Genomic DNA, 19,384 nt, shown 5'->3' on the forward strand with positions numbered 1-19,384 from the left:
TTTACTCATTTATTTGGGTTTGTGTTGAGCAGCTGATAAAGGAGTCATTCAAACTCTGCACACAGCAAACAACCACACAGGGTTTGCCTGGAGATGTGGGTCTCTGTCATCTTCCATGTGGATTGAAGTGTAGGGGTAGGGGAAAAAAACGATACCACATAGTATCACAATATTTTCTGTGGCAATACTGTATCGATACTTATTTGCCAAGTATCAATCTATTATTATATATGTTTTGGTCAGTTTGTCTGCTTGACAATCCCATTTTGCAGCAATAAAACTGAAGTGAGATGACCAAACAGAGAAATGTATCTTTTTAGATAAAACAGAGGTTGACAAAGTTTCCTTTTGGGGACATATTTTGAAATTGGGAAAAATTTGAAGTTGGAATAAAGTAATAAATTGCAATATATCGCAGAATATTGCAATATGTTTAAAATCGCAAAAATATTGTATCGTGACATAAGTATCGTGATGATATTGTATTGTGAGGCCTCTGGTGATTCCCCTAGTGAAGTGTGGTCTGTCCACGGTGAGAAAACAACATGGACCAACCATGACAAATCAGCTGATCATTAATCAGATCATGGCAACCATTTTTCAATTTGCTGAGGTGTCAGATGCTTTACCTGCTTTGTCTTTTTCTAGTAGTACCTCTTTGATGGATGAGGTGAGATTAAATTCTGGTGTTCATATTCATCTTTCTTTGTGAGCACAGACCCATAATAAAATACTGCAGGGCACTATTGTGTGTCAGCACTTTGTCACTACGACATGTAGTTTAGTTATAATTGTCTAAAACCGTAGTTACTACATAACATCTACTGTATGTGTTATTGTTCTAATACCAACAGCTACAGTATTTGTTCGAGCTGAAACAAAAGCAACTCTTGTGGAAATTGAAGTAGATTTACAAGAGGCAATTTCTCACGTTGATCACACGAGTGCGTGTGTCGTTTATTTTTAAGCCAGAAAACAACTCTACAAGGAAAAAGGCGCTGACCAGCAACAAAACCCCGTAGGGTCTAACGTCATCACGCATTCAGAACATTTAAAGGGGCCGCGGTCCCTGAACAGTCATAATTACATGAAGTGACTAAGGACAATAAATTACATGTATATGTATTACGTTTATCACTGCATGTAGAACCATATTAAGAACAAGGTGCTGCGTTAATAATCAACAGTGTGTAGAACCACACTTAACAAATAGGTGAATTATGTATGTCACATTCACTACACTCTTTTCATAATCGATTGATCATTTAAATGATTTTTCAAGGTAGTAAATTGACTCTTTTGGGGTTTTTTAACTGTTCAGAAACATTAGAAATGTTTGAAAATTTTACGATGTTATATTGGGCCATGGGAACTTGTGATGAATATTTTTCACTATTTTTTGACATTTAATATAGACCAAATATTTAATTAATCAACATAGTATTTAGGAGAAATTAATCGATTCAATTGCAGCCCTCAAAATATATTCTATATATGGGCATTTTACAAGTAAATACTGTATATAGTCACTTTCCGGTATATATGAATATTCGCTCCGTTTCCCATTCACTCAATTATAGTTAAATGGAACATAATGTGATCATACCTTTAGACCCTAATTGAATACAATATAAACTCATACTTTTATTACATACCAGTATGCATTTGTATGTACAAACTGTACAAGAAAGAATGAGACAGTTATTATCCATACAGCAGCTGAGCTATCCCTGAGGCCTTTCATAGCTATAGTTAGCTTAGATTTATTCACTGCTCTGATAGCTATAGTTAGCAGTAAATTCATCCACCTGCCAGGGGAACTTGTCAACGAAGGATGGAAAATACACTTCCATTGAGTTAGTTAGGCTTTAATGACTGAGGGGCTGGCTGGAAAGAGCTGATTAGAAAATTAATTATTTATCAAAATACTACTAAAAACTTTCCCTGAAAACTGAAAAATTGAGAATAAGTCATTAAGGTGTAAATTGAATGTTCAGAATTTCAAATCAGGGCTTTACATCTGCGTGCATGTGTGTGTTGGGGAGGCTTCTTGCTGCATGTGTGTGTGTGTGTGTGTGTGTGTGTGTGTGTGTGTGTGTGTGTGTGTGTGTGTGTGTGTGTGTGTGTGTGTGTGTGTGGGAGGGGGGCGGGGGCGGGGGCAGGGGCGGGGGCACGGGGCAGGGGGTGGGGGGAGTATGGGGGGGTCTGAAGGAGTTTCATCAAAAGATCAAAAGATCAACAACTTAACACAGCCGGTCCGTCAGTCATTAAGCACAGACAGCAACAATGCTGTTAATCTCGTCTTTCTTTTACACACATTTCATCAATGCTCTTCTTTCTATCTATTCTATTTACCTTTATCCAGTGTCTTAGTTACACTAGTAGATGGTACTGTTCCATTCAGTTTAAAACGGCAAGATTTGAACTACTTGACCCTCCCTTTATCTAGCAGATGAACTATAGACCCACTTTCTTTTCTGGCCAGGGTGGTTGTTGAAAAAAATGTAGTTGGTGGTAGTGGACATGGATGGATTTACTACTGGCTGCTGACAACAATGGATTTAGTTCTGTAAACATCAGCTGATACTGCTTATCATTTCAGTGGATAGAAATACCAGGGTCAGTTTTAAGTACATCAATACATCAGTAACCATGTCTTCAAAATAGAAAAGTTTCTGTACTTGCTGGGAATTCATTAAGTTCATTAAAAGTGTCTTTGGAGTTCCTTACTTGGGTTGTTGCTGTTCATTTTCTGCAGCAGTCACTCTGCCATTTATAATCAAATTTTCCTTTCATTTTCATGAAACTCGACTGATCCTCTTAATATCGAGCAACCAGACTCCTTACACAAGTGTCATAATCATATTAAAAATTAGAATTTTCTTAAACCTTTAAAAAAGGTTATTGGCCTGGACAAAAACATGACACCTCAGATCAATGTCTTCAAATAAGACATTTCAGTGCAGAAATCTAGGGGATCTGTTGGAAAATAAGGTAACTTTGACAACACGTGCCACTACAGCTACACATTTTTTTTCAATATTAAATCATTCAATAACCTACACAAAAAACAATGTGTATATTCATAATATATCGGTCTGGCATAATGCAAAAGCTCTCGGAGAAAGAAAGCAAAGAAATATGCCCATCCACTTGACCAATCAGAGGTCAAGGAGAAAGACCTGGTGGAAGTGCAGGCAGATCATGTGCAGTTGGAGCACTATAACATTTATAGCCATATTTACATAGTGTACAGTACATTAACTTTATTTATATGTTTTACTTTTATCATGCATACTCAGCAAAACCTATATGCTAATGTATTCTAGTTTCTGTAGTGTCCCTGTGCGCTTGATGTGCATTAGAATGGATAATTTGATAAAGTAATGGATGTTTCAGCCTGTTAGCTACAAAAAACTATTTACTCAGCAAGTTCTGAATATTGATTCTAATCACAGCAACACAATAATATAATTAATATATTGGAACTTTCCATCAAGAAAGAAACAACTTGATAAGTTGAAAGTTAAAAGGAACAAATTAATGTCTTGTGAGAGAAGCTGTATTTCAGCACCATGGACAGAGACACACAGAGAAGGAGAGAGAGAACGAACAATCTTTTGTTGACCAAGGAAGACTAATGTTGGGTTATGTGTAGTTTCTTTATATTTTTTCTTTATATTTTGCTCACCCCTCCATACTGTTACTTCTTTGTTTCTTCTTTGTTTTTGACCCCATTTACTTGTCCTGCTGGCTGCTAATAATCTACCAAAATCGTCATGTCTATATTCGGTGGACCTAACATACTAAGCCAATCAACAAAGCCCTGTACACATTCACAAGTGAGAAAGCACCAAGGTCTGAATTTATCAATCCTTTCTTGAAGAAGTTCCAGTGAGAGAAAGACAATCAAAAATATATAAACATTTTCTTGTTTCTCCTCTTCTTCTCTGCACATTGTACTCTCCAACACCTTCTCCTCACACCTAGTTTTGCCCCCTTCACCCTCCCTCCCCACCACCACCACACTCAGACTGCTGCTAATAGGGGTTTATTTTTAGCACGTGAGGTGTGTGTGTGTGTGTGTATACACATGATGGATGAAGGTGATGTTTCACATCTCTCTCATAGGGGGGGAGGAAGATGAGGGAGGGATGGGTGGAGGTGAAGAGAGCAGAGGTTGAAGGGGGCAGGGTGAGAAAGCAGGCTTGAGAGCTGTTACTATACAGGAGGTGTGGAGCAGAAGGATGTAGAGCTGTGACAGGGACAATGCTTCCACCTGAAAGCCTGGCTGGCACAGCAAAACAGCCAAAGATCAACAGGCCATTCTGGACCAGATGATAGTGCTCTTCTTCAGAGAGATGAGGGATCACAGGAACAGCCTGATGTACTGTACCATCCAATTATAATACAGCTCACACAGGCCTTAGCTTTGGGCGAGAACTGAAATTTAATCACATATCATTTTTAGCTTTTTGTCTTTCCCTTGGCATCTCTTGAGAGGAAGTCAGAGTGATTGTCAGAGGTGGGAAGGTTGTAACCTGCTTTAAGTGGCGATAAGAAGTAAAACGTGCTGACACCACAATGATACAGACGCTAGCGAGAGTACCTGACGGGCAGAGCAAGCTAGAGCACTGACTCACTCAGATTGGGACGGAGCGAAATGTGAACAGCATGGAGCAGATTAGGGCTAAAACAGTGGGATAGATGCCAGAGAAAACAAAGGATAAAAAAGCAAGCAACAGATACACAGAGGGATTATCCAGCATACACAGAGTGCACAAATAACTACAAACCAACTGTCGCTTTTCCTTTAATAACTTGATCTAGAATGCCACTGCATGTGCATAAAATTGGCAGCACATGTGAAACAGACGTAATGTTTAAATATAGATCTGCAAAAAGGAACTTTTTTTCTGCACAGGCTTTAACCTTGAACTTCCCCGAGGAGTTTATTTCTAATTTACCTTTTTATCTTGACTGTGAATGTACGCGTCAGGAGGTGTCAATAATAGACAGAAAAAGAAGCGAATAATCAGCGCAAGCAGGATAATTTAAGTGAGAATCTTCACGTCTGGCGACAAGACGAGTGTGTTCTTAAAATGGATGAGAGCGCTCAGACGTGATAGGATGTTGCATTTTTCTGTCTCTATCTATCCCTTCCTGGCTTCTTATCTTTCCTTTTCCTTACTTTAAGATAATTTCTTATGTCACACAACAGATTATCAAATGGCAAAACAGTTGTCAAAACTTGGCACTGCAGCCAGTAAAATAACAATATCAAATGAAGTGGAACAAAATCTTGTAAATGTATTTGAATATATCTCTCTCTCTCTGTTTCTGCACTGCTAGTCATGTCTTCCCAAACCCGAGGCTTCAGCGCTGCTTCCCGCTGGGTTTTAATATGACAACATCCAGCTCAGCTTGGCAGAGTGTCTCCTCTTCACCCCACGTTAAAGCACACAAGCAAGGGCCTTTGGTTTTGAGTACCATTAGTTATCCTTATGGTAATGAACAATTCCCATCCATTTGTGAGTGCTAAGACCACATACTGTGATATGGCTTAGCTTACACTCCACGCACACAAATACAGTAACACACGCACACACACTAACCCCTGCAAGCACTTGTCAGAATTTACCATCACAAGCAGCCTATGTTTTATTCATGAAGCCTTAGATTGACGTTTAATGTCAATTTCCGTCAAAAGGAGAGGAAAGTGATGGACTGGTGTGTAATGATATTTGTCAGAGACAAGAGGGAGGGTGCAGAGCTGACAGTGTTAAACTTGATCAACTCTACAGGTGCTTGAAAGGGTTTAGGTTCAGAGAAAAGATACACATACAAACTCCTAACAGTATTGGAAAGTTTTTTATAATAAAATACAAAATATAATAGCAGCACTATCTCACAAAAATATATACACATAAAGCTCAGCAGCTGGGGCCAAGGCTGGGACCGAACATATTTTATTCATAGATGAAAGGTTGATAACAAAATCTCTTTGGTCATAGCCCTGAGTGAGCTGCAAAGAGAATCAGCTTCAAGGTACTAGAGGTGTAAAAACCGTGTGTGGAAATGTGTGTGTGTGTGTGTGTGTGTGTGTGTGTGTGTGTGTGTGTGTGTGTGTGTGTGTGTGTGTGTGTGTGTGTGTGTGTGTGTGTGTGTGTGTGTCTGGTGTGTGTGTGTGTGTGTGTGTGTGTGTGTGTGTGTGTGTGTGTGTGTTTGTGTGTGTGCTCTTCTGAGACGATGTGTGTAAAAAAGCACATTGGGGAGGTAATCAGAGGTTAACAATTAGAAAGTGCAAAGTTCTAACAGCCTCTAGAGGAAGACTAACGGCCAGTTTAATTTAGAAAAATGTCAAAGCCCATAACAAATTATTTCTACTCTAAAGAGGGAAACAAAGTGCAGGTGAACGCTTCCTGCAGTAAGATATGTAGGTGCCGTGGTCGAGGGTGGATTTTGTGAAATAAATAAGTCACAGGAAGCTACACTGCATGATCAGGACCACTTGAAGAGAATTAACATTCAGTAATGACCAGCATGTATTGCAGCTCATTACACACCTACCAAAGACATTAATCATCAGACATGATATATTGATTTAAGACTATTCATTATGAGCTAAAGCAATTTACAAGCCAAAGCGACGTGTTTGTGTACAGTTACTGTGGACTAAAGTTGTATAAGTCACAAGGTGCTGATTTGATTACAAAAAATGTGTCACTGTGAAATTACTAGGAAACTGTTATTTGTTATTTAGTAAAACAGAACCTGAATGCATCCAGCGGTCAACACTATGTGGGCCTCTAAACATGTTTGAAATACACAGACAACTTAGACAAACTGTGTTGTTAGATATTGTGATTAATAATCCATTGATAAGGCAATGAAAAAAGGACAAACTGTTGCAGTGGACACAGGTGTCTCTACATTTAGGTGTGCCAGAAACAGACCCAAAAGCCTTTTCTTAGGTGATTCAATGTTTTGGACACAAATTTCGTTTCTTGACCATGAGGAGACTAGAGCACAATTTATAAATTGGACAAAGAAAGTATGTGAATGTACCATAAAAAGGACTTTTTTTTTTTTTTTTTTGTCATGTGACGTGAAGAGGTTAGCTGTCAGCTAAGCCCCAAATACATCCATTGTACACCCAAACTGGTGTTTTTACTTGTGCTGCTTTAGACCTCTTCTCTGGGCTGCATGGACATGTGGAGACTGTTTTTAATTCACATCTGTCTTACTTCCCTGTTAGTTTTGTTTAACTACGATGGAACAACTCACGTTTATCATTCTTATTATTACATGTCAGTACGTCACGCAATTCGCAACATTGCTACACCCAAATTCAACCTGAGCAAAGGTCGAGGCAGCCCCCCAAAAATTGAAAACACCTGTGAAAGTAAGCATGGTCTTTAAGCATAGGCACAAGATCACAAATGCAAACTCTTTATTTTCATGTAGAACTACTGCTTTTATTACTAGTTTTAAGTTGCTAGTTATTTATTACCTCACAAAATTGTGGAAAACCAAGCACCAATGACTGCTTTCTAGTCTCCTTGACATACTGTATGAGACACTATAATAGCACAAAGCAGAGGTATGTGACACTGATGGGGACAGGAGGTACTCTAGGAGGATAGGAGACTGTACAAGGAGAAGTGTGCTGTCAGCTTGGACTGTTTCTGTTAGATAAGGGTATGGCTAAAGGACTGATCAATAGGGCTCACAGAGATTCTACACAGCCAAAGATAGTGTCATGCAAGAGAGTGAAGTGGAAAGGGAATATTGTGTGTGTACAGTTGGTGTATGTAAACTTGTGTACTTAATGTAGGCGTTTGTGTGTGCAGGTGGGCGGGCAAACAAGTTGAACAGTATTTAATACATCCTAATTGCACTAAAAAAAGCTAGACTATTTGGTAGAACACACATACACACACACACACACACAGCCTTGTTTCTCCTACAGAGGCTAATGAAACAAACTAATTAGTGGGCAAAGTAGGGGCAAAAAAGGAGGTTGACTACAAATGACACACACATAACCACCAACGAGCCATAACCAGACAATCAGGCTCCTAGAGCATCGTGTAGGTCTATGGTGGGATAGGCAGTGAGCTCTGATTATAGTTATAATTGACAGAACTAATTATAGACACAAGAGCCTATCCAGAGACACTGTGTAGTATCAAGGCTTAGGGTATATAAAATCAAGAAACAACTGGTAGAATATTTCAAACATGATCTACTGACTTCATCCAATGAGGTGGAATAAAAACACCAATTAACACTGGGCTTTCTTGATGTCAGGTATATTTTTTTGTAAAGCTTTAATAACTGTTGTTAGGTTCATACACAGTTTAATGGCAGAGTAAATTCTGTCTTTCCATGCTCAACTTAAATGGCACATCCCTCAGCACCTTGGCACAGCCAAAAATGCTAAAATACTCAAATACCAAACTCTGAATAGCCTTGATGAAATCCCTATGTTGCAGAGCCATTACACAGTTCAGCCCTCACTGGCTCCCATTGCACTCTCTCTCTCTCTCTCTCTCTCTCTCTCTCTCTCTCTCTCTCTCTCTCTCTCTCTCATTGAAATAGACACACAGGAGCCAGTAGTCATGGTAACTCCATTCTGGGTAAACCCTAAGGACGTGTATGTGTGCACACACACACAAACACACACACACACACACACACACACACACACACACACACACACACACACACACACACACACACACACACACACACACACACACACACACACACACACAAATACAATGTTTTAAATAAATACTTAATGGAGGGAAGCCAGTAAAGGAGCATTGAGACTGTAGCTTGATAACTATCTATAGCTTTATAGATAATGTGTGTTTGTGTGTGTGTGTGTGTGTGTGTGTGTGTGTGTGTGTGTGTGTGTGTGTGTGTGTGTGTGTGTGTGTGTATGAGGCACCCAACATCAATCATTACAATAATTACTACTCTTTCATACATTTTAATGTCTGCACATCAAAGTCAATTCATTAATCAATTAATGCTATATTTAAAAGAAATTAATATCTATGCATGTGTTAAATAAAACAGTAAAATCCAAAGTTTGATCATGTAGCTGTGTAATAGTGTTTTAGTTTGCTATTGACAACCAATTCTTGGAAAACATCAAAACCACCAATGTGTTTGTCGATGTTTTCCTGCTTCCCAATTCTGTCTGTAACACCAAGCCCATTGGTTCCTAAAAAAGTTCTAAAGATGACTCAGGAATACATCGTTTCATTTTTTTAAAAAGCCTCTGTAAAAGCTGGACTTTTAAAAACCAAGTTTTTAACAACCATTTATCAAACAGGAGCAAATAGTGTATTTGTCTGGAACTATTTTCAGCAGTGGATTAATATGCATTTGGTGGAGTATTTACAACAGCATGATGGAGTATGCAGGATTGACTCAAAATAAAACAACTTAAAGTCAATTGTCATTGTAATGAAGGAATATGTCACCAGTGTAGCTATTCCTGTGTTTTCAGTAGTTTTTTGAACAACAATGGTTGTCTATATGGCACAGAGAAATAAGCTGTAACTATAACTTTAACTGTAACTTTGACTACACTTTTTATGGGATTTGTTGATACTAAGAAAGATACAGAATATCATCACCCTTATTCATTTATTAAAGCCAATTAATAATGACATGTTTCCATTATTGCTATAAAAATCAGCTGAATCCAAAATGTGATTTTAAAATTTTGTTTTTTAAATGCCTTAATACTGAGGTTTGATTGTATTAATGTGGCAATTGGTCACCCATGTGCTTTCTAAAAACAAAATGTTAAAACATCTAAAGCGTCATTCTAACGAGAAAATATTTATCAGGAGAAATATTGATTATTGTTTATTTCTGACATGACTGAATTGGTTATCATACCCAAGGTTATTGTTTTGATCGAAATACAATGTTCATATATGGGTTATAACGTATGTGCCTCTCACCACATGCACACATGTCCAATTGCTGCTTTCAGAGCACGAACACGAAGATTTGCAGATCGCAGAGTCTGAGGAGATAACGAGGAGAAAAGCCGAGGTGGAGATGAGGGGCACGGATGTCAAATTAGCATTGACACACCACTCTATTGACAAGGTCATCTAAACACTGCTTTATCTCCACCTTCTAGGATCAACTGCTGGGATTCAATAGAACCACCCTACTCTGTCCCCAAGGCAATGTGAGCTGCTGCTCAATATCACTCACAAGAAAAGAAAAAGAGGAAAATGGATGTAAAGCTTAGCAGCAGGCTGTCAATAGGCAGCGTTATAGAGGGTGTTTCTGCCAAAGGACACTTTATTCAGCCAACACTAAGCTCAGTAGGAAAAAGAGTGTGAGGACATAAAAGAGATAAGACTTTTAAAGTATCAAGAAAAGAATTTGATGGTGTTTATACAACTTCAATTTAATTTCAGCGCACAGATTAGCATTAAAGATATGTGTAACTGTACAGAGAGAGCTAGAGAGGAGGATGGGTGAGTTGATGTTATGTTGAGAGCTGACTGAAGGGCTGGATAAATGTCTGTGTGTGTCTTTCTCCCACTAAGAGTTTCTCAATGAAGGTGGAATGCCACTTGCTTCCAGAGGGCAAAGTGTTTGACTGCTAAAGAGAGAACAGGAGGACAGAGAAGGGCAGAGCTGTGGGAGGGAGGGAGGGAGCGAGCCAAAAGGCATATAGAAAGAGGGGAAGAGTGAGTTCATTCAACCCCAACAGCTTTCTAATTCTCACTGTGCATACTGATCATTGATTCTATATTATGCATTAGAACTGAGCAAAATGGAAAAAAAACATATGCCAACAAGCATACATACATACTTATAATAATAATAATAAATTGAATTTATATAGCGCTTTTCATGGATGCCATTACTATGATCTTTAAGCTGTTTGATGTCTACACTTTATATGGTCTCTCTGTCTGGAGATGAAGTGAAGCACTCAGACGTACTGTACACACGCGCACACCATGGACACATGCAAACCGCACAACTTCCCTCATGCTCTCTGAAAAAATATACTTGTTTTGGATCTATGCAAATAAGGAGGGCATCTGCTCTACCATCATTCAAGTAGAAAACAAACTCAGCCACAGACACAGGTCACTGGACTGATGGACCGAGAACAGAACCATCAGCAAAGATTAGAAACCACCTCTGCTAATTACACAACTCCAGCGAAGACTATCTCCACTTGGCTTCTGTACTCAAGAAAGAAGCAAAAGCTCTGGGTGTGTAAGTGGAGGTTATGGGTGCCTACCTTGGGTGAGGGTTCCCATGAGGAAGTGGTAGAAATAGCGAGCCACCTTGGTGAGCTGTCTCTTGCACCTTTTCCTGCACTGGCTCATCTTGGTGCAGCTGTGGTGGAGGTGATGATAGTGATGGTGGTGTTGGTGTTGGCTAGTCTGCCGAGGGAAGCAAGCTCTCAAGGTAGGAGGGGAGGAACAGAGCACTCTGAGTGTGTCTGTGTGTAGATGTGAGTGTGAGTGTGTGTATATATGTATGTCTGATTGCCGCTGCTTCTCTTCTTTTCCTCCTAACTCACCCCTTCTCTTTCTTCTCTTTATCGTCCTCCCCCCTATCGCTTTCTCTCCGCTCTTCTCTCCACCTGTAGGGCGCTGGCTGTCAATCAGCCAGCAGTGCTCTGCCTCCTCCCCTAACGTTCTGAGAAGCCCCATTCTAGCCTCTCATTGGCTGGGAGCGGAGCGTGGCGGAAAATTATGGACCGGCGCACATGCGAGACTGTGTGTGTGTGTGTGTGTGTGTGTTTGTGTGTGTGTGTTTGAGCCAGCAGGAGGTTGAGTAAAGTGACAGATGAAATAAAGCAAACCCATTAATTAACATCACACACCGTCCTTCTCCATCTGTCTATCTGTCTCACTCGCTCATTATTGGTAGGCTACTCATAACAGCAAGGAAAAGGACAAAGAGAATGTGGAGTGTAGGAGCAAAAAGTGAAGGTACAAAAAGAGACATAAGGAGGTAGAGATGGGGAAAAAGGAGGAATGCATAATTCATGTTTCCCTCCTTTCTCCAGTGTGGAGAAAAAGCTTGACAGGAGAGAGAGAAGTTGTTGGACAAATACTATCGCACACCAGCAGCTGATGAACAGATTATTATCTGCCAGCAGAGAGAGAGAGGAGAAGAGGAGCTTTTAAATCATGTGGCATTGAGAAAGAAAAGTATTTATGTAAAGCCTTTCTGTCTTCATCCTTATCATTCTGCCTTGTTAAAGTGGGTTAAAGTGGGATCTGGCATTCCATTCTTAAATTTGAATTACTACTGATACTTTAAAGTGCTCATATTATGCTCATTTTCAGATTCGTAATTGTATTTAGGTTTATTTTGTATTTTAGGTTGTACCAGAATAGGTTCATGTGGTTAAATTTTCAGAAAACACCATATATTTGTTGTACTGCACATTCCTGCAGCTCCTCTTTTTACCCTGTGTGTTGATCTCTCTGTTTTAGCTACAGAGTGAGGCATCTCACTTCTGTTCCATCTTTGTTGGGAGTCCCACATGCGCAGTAAGTACTGCTAGCTTGTCAGTTGCAGAGCATGAGGGAGTGCCATGCTAGCAGCTAGGCGAGCATTATAATGTTTGTTACAAAGTGATGCATGTTCATCACAGAAGTAAAGGCTGGACTACAATAGAGCTGTTTGGAGAAGTTTGTGAACAATATTTTCTCTGGAAGATGGTAAGTCCCTTTGGGGTGGACTTTGGGCTTTTTCACTTTGTAAACCTATAACGTGCACAAAAAAGATATACAGCATAACACAATAAAGGAAAGGAAAAAAGCCAAAAAGCATAATATGAGCACTTTAATAAAGTCTCTATCCACTACACAGCACTTAAAGAAAACTCACTTTTACAGCTTACCTGTTACTATTGTTACTATTTCCAGAGGTGTCAAGTAACGAAGTACAAATACTTCGTTACCTTACTTAAGTAGAAATTTTGGGTATCTATACTTTACTGGAGTAATTATTTTACAGCATACTTTTTACTTCTACTCCTTACATTTTCACGCAATTATCTGTACTTTCTACTCCTTACATTTTAAAAATAGCCTCGTTACTCACATTTCAGTTCGGCTTGTTTTCATCCCGGCTTGTCATCGTTCAAAAACAAAAAAAAACAAAAAAAACTATCCAGATCGCTCCATCCGGAGAGAGTGAATGTGATTGTGGTTGGATGAGAAGTATAAACATATACCATTCCGACACCCTATTGGTTTGTACGCGATCAATCGCACCTGCACAGACCCGGTGCTAATACGGCACCGGTGCCTTAACGCATCAGTTATTTTACCGGACCGAATAGCAACGCGGATTTCGTTGCCTTATTTAGGTGCCACTTAAATGACTGCGCTTCTCTCTGATGCTCCGAAAACGGACGTTAGAGGGAACTGAAACATCGCCGCACGGGACGCTAGTTAACACAACAGTTGGCAGCAGGTAACGTTAGCCTAGCGTTAGCTAGCAGCTGGAGTGAACACGGTTAAAATGCTGAGAGCTAAACGGTGTAAAAGTGTGTCTGTATTTCACTGGAGAGGATTCTAACACCAGACTGTAGCTGCCCTTGTCTGAAAAACACAGAAGAGATGTGTCACCTTTTTCAGCCCTTCTGAGTTTGCAGGTATGATTTTAATATAACCTTAGCTATTATAGTCATTATGGCCTTTAGAAAAATGTTTTTTGTGGTTTTAGGGGTTAAGCTTTTGTCCTTAATGGCATTACATCTGGGGTCTTCAACGTTTTTTAAGCCAAGGACCCCTTAACTTAAAAGTGAGATGTAGCAGGGACCCCCTACTACATATTGTATGAAATTAAGTTGCATATTAAACTGGGCCTACAATAACTGTTAGGGCAACCTGAAGCCTTCTTACATACCCTTTTTTCATAAGCTATTAAAATATTAATTGTTGGCATGATTTTATAAATCATATTTGAATGTTACATATGTGGCACAGTAAATCTAGGATTAACTGTATCTGTGGGCTGATATCTTAGTGACTACCTAACCTATAGGCCAGTAAGCCTATCATCAGTGGGAATTTATATTTGCTAATAATATATTGGAATTATGTTAAGGCATTTTCATTTTTTTTTCTTTTTAAAGACTCAAAAATGTACAATAATTTGGAGGCCCCCCTGCAATGACTCTGAGGACCTCCTGTTGAAGATCTCTGCCTTACATTACTTTTACTTTTATACTTTAAGTAGTTTTGAAACCAGTACTTTTACACTTTTACTTAAGTAAAAAGCTTGAGTTGATACTTCAACTTCTACAAAAGTATTTTCAAACCCTAGTATCTATACTTCTACTTGAGTAATGAATGTGAATACTTTTGACACCTCTGACTATGTCAAAACAGCCAGGAGTTGAGTTTTCATTATCACTAAATTATGACTGGTATGATAACTGCATGCCAAATTAATCAGCGCACACAAGACCAAATTTCCTCCTAGTTACCACATTGCAAAGGTTATTTTTAAACAGAGTCAGATGCAGTCAGTCCACAGAAAAATCATATTACAGTAAAAGAAATGGATACAGCGACGCCATAGACTTCAACGGAGACCAGTGAAGTCAATTAAAAGCACTTTTCCAGTGATGGCTGAGTGTACTGCGCAGCTGACTATACGGTAATTTCTCTACCGTTCCACAGAAAGTTGCGTAGTTATCACCCAATTGCCTATTTTTACAAAAATGGCTGCCATAATGTGAGATACAAGGTAATGGAGCCTTTTATACATTGTTGTGTTTCTTTAGAAATAAACAATGGACAAATAGAGTCTTTAAATGCTTCAGATTTAAAGTTATTCGTTGTCAAAGTGACGCCAAAATGAATGGGAGTCAATGGGATGCTAGCGGAAGGTGATGGCTTGTTAGCCTCAGAATCTCCCCATAGGAGGTACGCTTTCCGGATGCTCACTTACCCCCTTGATAAAAACACACCGGGGCTACATTCACTTCCAGCTAACTTCACAGATAACAATGACGACAGAAGAGCATCACCGACCTGTCTTAACCGAATACTCTCTGGTCCAGCTCAGCTAAAAACACCGGCTCTGCAGCACGTTAACTGTGTTGCTACCGTTTCATTTCCGGTCACTACCAAGCCTGTTTGTGGCCGGTAGGCTACCGGCAACATGATTGTCACCTATCAAAGTGACTTTAACAGATAGTACGCGACTATCCTGGTTTTATTTTTTTTACAAACCCTGTTCATGGATTCACGGTGCACACTGCTGAGAGTGAACAGGCAAAACACTAGAATGGATATTTGGCATTATTTTAAAAGAACGGGAAACGAAACTGCTAATTAGATCCATTTACTTGTTAATCGTAGGTGCCGTTCCAGATCATTTAGGCCCACTTCTTTAACCTCTGCCTGTTGACACATTTTATTGTTTCTCCTTCCACAACTCCTACATTACACTACTACCACCTTTATCCTCTCTCTACGGTGTCCGACAGGGGCAAACGCCCTGCAACTTAAGAAAACACATGCAAATAGACAAAACACAAGCAAATTCATAAATGTGCTGCAAATACACACAACACAACCAAATACACAAACGCACTGCAAATAAAAAATTATGCAAAAAGAAAAGCACACAAACCCCGAAAACAAATGCAATAAAAAAAACGCTGCATCCAGATTACACAACGGAAGTTCTCCAGACCTTTTCAAAATAAAAGCTTGCGTCTGATCCACTCTTCATACTTTGGTGTTTTGCATGTTTTTGAACTAAACAGTACGGCAATCATGCTAACGAATACAATAACTTTTTCAGCAGATGTCTTACTTACAACACGATGGAGCAAGCAAAGCAGTTTTGTGTTTATGTACGGGCGGGATTTATTAATTTTGATAAATCCCACGGTAAATTGGCTGGTTTACTAAACAGGGAGGGACTATAAATCTGTCTTTTTTTTTTGGGGTATTTCAAGAGCGAATTGCTCCACAATATGAATACAGATTGATCACTTATTTTGTTGTATAATCACAATATTAGGCTACACTTGAGGAGGCCTACACTTCAGTAATGCACCTTTCGGACCTTGAAATTAAACCCACTCATGTAATATGGCTTAAACGCAGAGCTGTATAGTAACGAAGTAGAACTACTTCACTATTGTACTTAAGTACTAAAAAGCTGTATCTGTACTCTACTGGAATATTATTTTTTTCTCCTACTTCCACTTTTACTTGAGTACATATTTTCGATGAGTTTAATACTTTTACTCCGATACATTTTTTATGTGCTGCATAGTTACTCATTACTGTTGTGAATTCCTCACGCTATGGAGACTGTGTAAGTTACGTGCATAGTTACGGCTACATTAGTTACGTAATAGAAATCCCAGAGATCGCGTCGTGTTTCTTTTCATTACGGTTGCCCGTTCAGAAGTCAGAGACAATGTAAGTTTGTACTCTATTTAGCTGTTGTTGCAGCAGGTGAAGCTATTCCTGAGTTGTTTCAGTCTATAGTGAGTACTGAATGTTAACCGTTTGACCCTGTGATGTGAAGCTGCTAGTTTATCTGTATTTTGCTAACTTGCTAACTTTCCACTACATCACACGTTTTATTTCAGTATTTGTTAATAAGTGATTAATAACCCACTGTTATTTCAGATAATAGTAGTTATAACAGCTGTGACATTAATGTACCTTTTTGGGTTTATTTCAGATACTTCCTTCATATCCAGCAATGTACAGCTTGTGACTGCCTGTAATGCACCGTCTTAATACCAAGTAAATAGTTGAACTCCAACAATATGATATTAAAAATTTGACTGCTTTCTTTAATAACTACATAACACAATACTTGTACTTTTACTTTTAGTACTTTAGTAGTACATTTTAAAATAAACTACTTGCAATACTTAAGTACAAAAAATGTTGAATACTTTAGTACTTCCACTTAAGTGGGGTGCTTAAAGAGCACTTCTACTTCTACTCAAGTCACTTTTTTGATAGAGCACTTGTACTTTTACTCAAGTATGGGTCTCTAGTACTTTATACACCTCTGCTTAAACGTCAACGTTAAACGCTGATGCATTTGTAAATGTTTTATTACCACAAGTTTACGGACACGTCTCTGCTGATTGAGTATCACCTGTGACCTGAGCCGAGACACACCCACCAAACGAGAGAAAACATCTCAAACATAGACTTAATATAAATATTAAGTCTATGTTTGAGATGTTTTCTCTCGTAAATTTAGTCTATGATCTCACCGTTGCACACCATTCTGAGATTGAACGTGTCCCGTGTTGTCAAATTAAAGAAGTTGTTTTCTTAATTTGCTTGTGTTTTGTCTATTTGCGTGTGTTTTCTTAAGTTGCAGGGCGTTTGCCCCTGTCGGTCACCGTATCTCTCCTCCCCGATGCTGAATTAAAAGTGATTACCATTACCACAGCAACCCCACACTCTTTGAAATTTTCTGGTCTGAGTCTGAGTGGCACACACACACACACACACACACACACGCACACCTTGTCTGATCCTTAGGTCAGGTAGAAAATCAATCAAATGTCAGGCAGATGCTTCCTCTTAATGATTTTGTTCTCTTTCTACAGGCTCTGTGCTCTCATTCTTATTTAGAAGTCAAACAGAGGGGTCAAAATACAGGTGAGTATTTGACAGTGAGCTGTTAAGCTCTTAAGAGCTGATGCAACACTGTCAAGAGTCCTGACATAACCAAGTAACACAGCAGGATTCTGAGCATGTGGGAGAGCAGATGGAAAAGATTTTAAGGTTTTTCTGACTCAGTATTAAAGGATTACTTACTAATTATTGACAATGAGTCCTGGCTTCTTGGTTCAGGGATCTTTAATGATTCAGGTCAGGATTGACTCCCCTACTTTGGAGTGTGAATGCAGGGTTTCGCACATGCCTATGGTGGCTACTATAGTACATGTACCATGTACCACTATGCAGAGTGTGTGTGTGTGTGTGTGTGTGTGTGTGTGTGTGTGTGTGTGTGTGTGTGTGTGTGTGTGTGTGTGTGTGTTTGAGAGAGAGTTTGTGTGTTGTGTGTGTGTGTGTGTGTGTGTGTGTGTGTGTGTGTGTGTGTGTGTGTGTGTGTGTGTGTGTGTGTGTGGTTTTCATCAGTAACTTATTTCAATACTGTTTATTTCCTTTTCACACACACCACGCACACATCAAAACAAACATTTTCATGCACACTGCTCATCTCCCTATGAATAACAGAGTCTGCTAGAGTCACATTGTTTAAGATAGACATCACACAGATGGATACACACATACACTACATGATGCAAGTTCATACACGTACTGAGCTGAAGATGAACTGAAGGGCTAGACTGACTGATCAGCATAGCATGAAGGATTACAGACTTGCAGTGGTGGCTGTTACGACACACCATCTCCTGCCACACACACACACACACACACACACACACACACACACACACACACAGCTTTGTGCTTAGGAGATGAAGGAATGGAGGAAAAAGAGGCTCAACATTTATGTCTGGAATTTAAAGCAAGGCCAGTACAGAACAAAGGCAATTCTAAGTGCATTGCATAATGCGTAAACACATTAAGTAGGAAAAACAGAATAAAACATTGAAAGAGTCATGCTCGTAGTTCAAGTAGTACTTTGTCAGATCACTGTGAGGCAATTGAAAAGTACTGTAAAAGATGTTGCTGCCTTGTTTCCTTCTCAAAAACTGAAATTATTAAATTAAGTTGTGCATGTTAGGAAAAAGAAAATAATGGGAAACAAAGGACAAAAGCTTCTATGTCACTTATTGTAAAAACTTCTGAATGCCTCTTTAGTGTGTTGTTCAAATAGATTTTTAGTATTGAGAACATGCTAAAAACTGCCCTGCCTTGAACACACCAATTTGTTCTGCAGCAAAAAAGTAAGCAACAGACTTGAAAAATTAATTTAAATATAAATTTAAATTTAATTTTCTTTCAGGTTTTGGCCATACATGTGATTCAGATATGAAGTAATTTTCCCTTTTCTCAGCATATTAGCGGTCACTCAGGGACCTGTCTTCCTTCCAGAAAAACACCACCCAACTCTTTTACCTCCAGCTCTGACACTGCGGATGAGAATGTCAGCCCTCTCCAGATATCTGACAGGTTTACGGAGGTTGTAGAGAAGCTTGTCTGCAACACTGATGCACCATCAGTTGAGCTAACCAGACAGACAAACATAAATAGTACTGTAAGAAGCATTGGTAAAATTACAGTGACAGGATTAGCTGCCAGTTAACCAGCAGGAAGATGGAGATTTTCTACGGGTGTATGACGGAGGTGATTAGGAGAAATAAAAAGAGGGGTGTGGCTGCTTC

The 19,384-nt window shown here is 39.2% G+C and overlaps 1 protein-coding gene across 4 annotated transcripts in view; it reads right to left on the reverse strand.

The window, feature by feature from the left end:
- LOC120547843 (Kv channel-interacting protein 2) overlaps positions 1–19,384 on the reverse strand; it is a 100,108-nt gene that overhangs the window by 37,396 nt on the left and 43,328 nt on the right. The window contains exon 1 of one of the 4 annotated variants that reach the window (XM_039783560.1): positions 11,303–11,559. The exons of the other annotated variants lie outside the window; for them this stretch is intronic. Coding sequence (XP_039639494.1) covers positions 11,303–11,390 — 88 coding nt within the window. The 5' untranslated portion in view covers positions 11,391–11,559. Of the gene's footprint in view, positions 1–11,302; positions 11,560–19,384 lie in introns of those variants that run through there. 4 annotated transcript variants of the gene reach the window in all.

The sequence above is a fragment of the Perca fluviatilis genome, chromosome 19, assembly GCF_010015445.1.
Source record: "Perca fluviatilis chromosome 19, GENO_Pfluv_1.0, whole genome shotgun sequence".
NCBI lineage: Eukaryota > Metazoa > Chordata > Actinopteri > Perciformes > Percidae > Perca > Perca fluviatilis.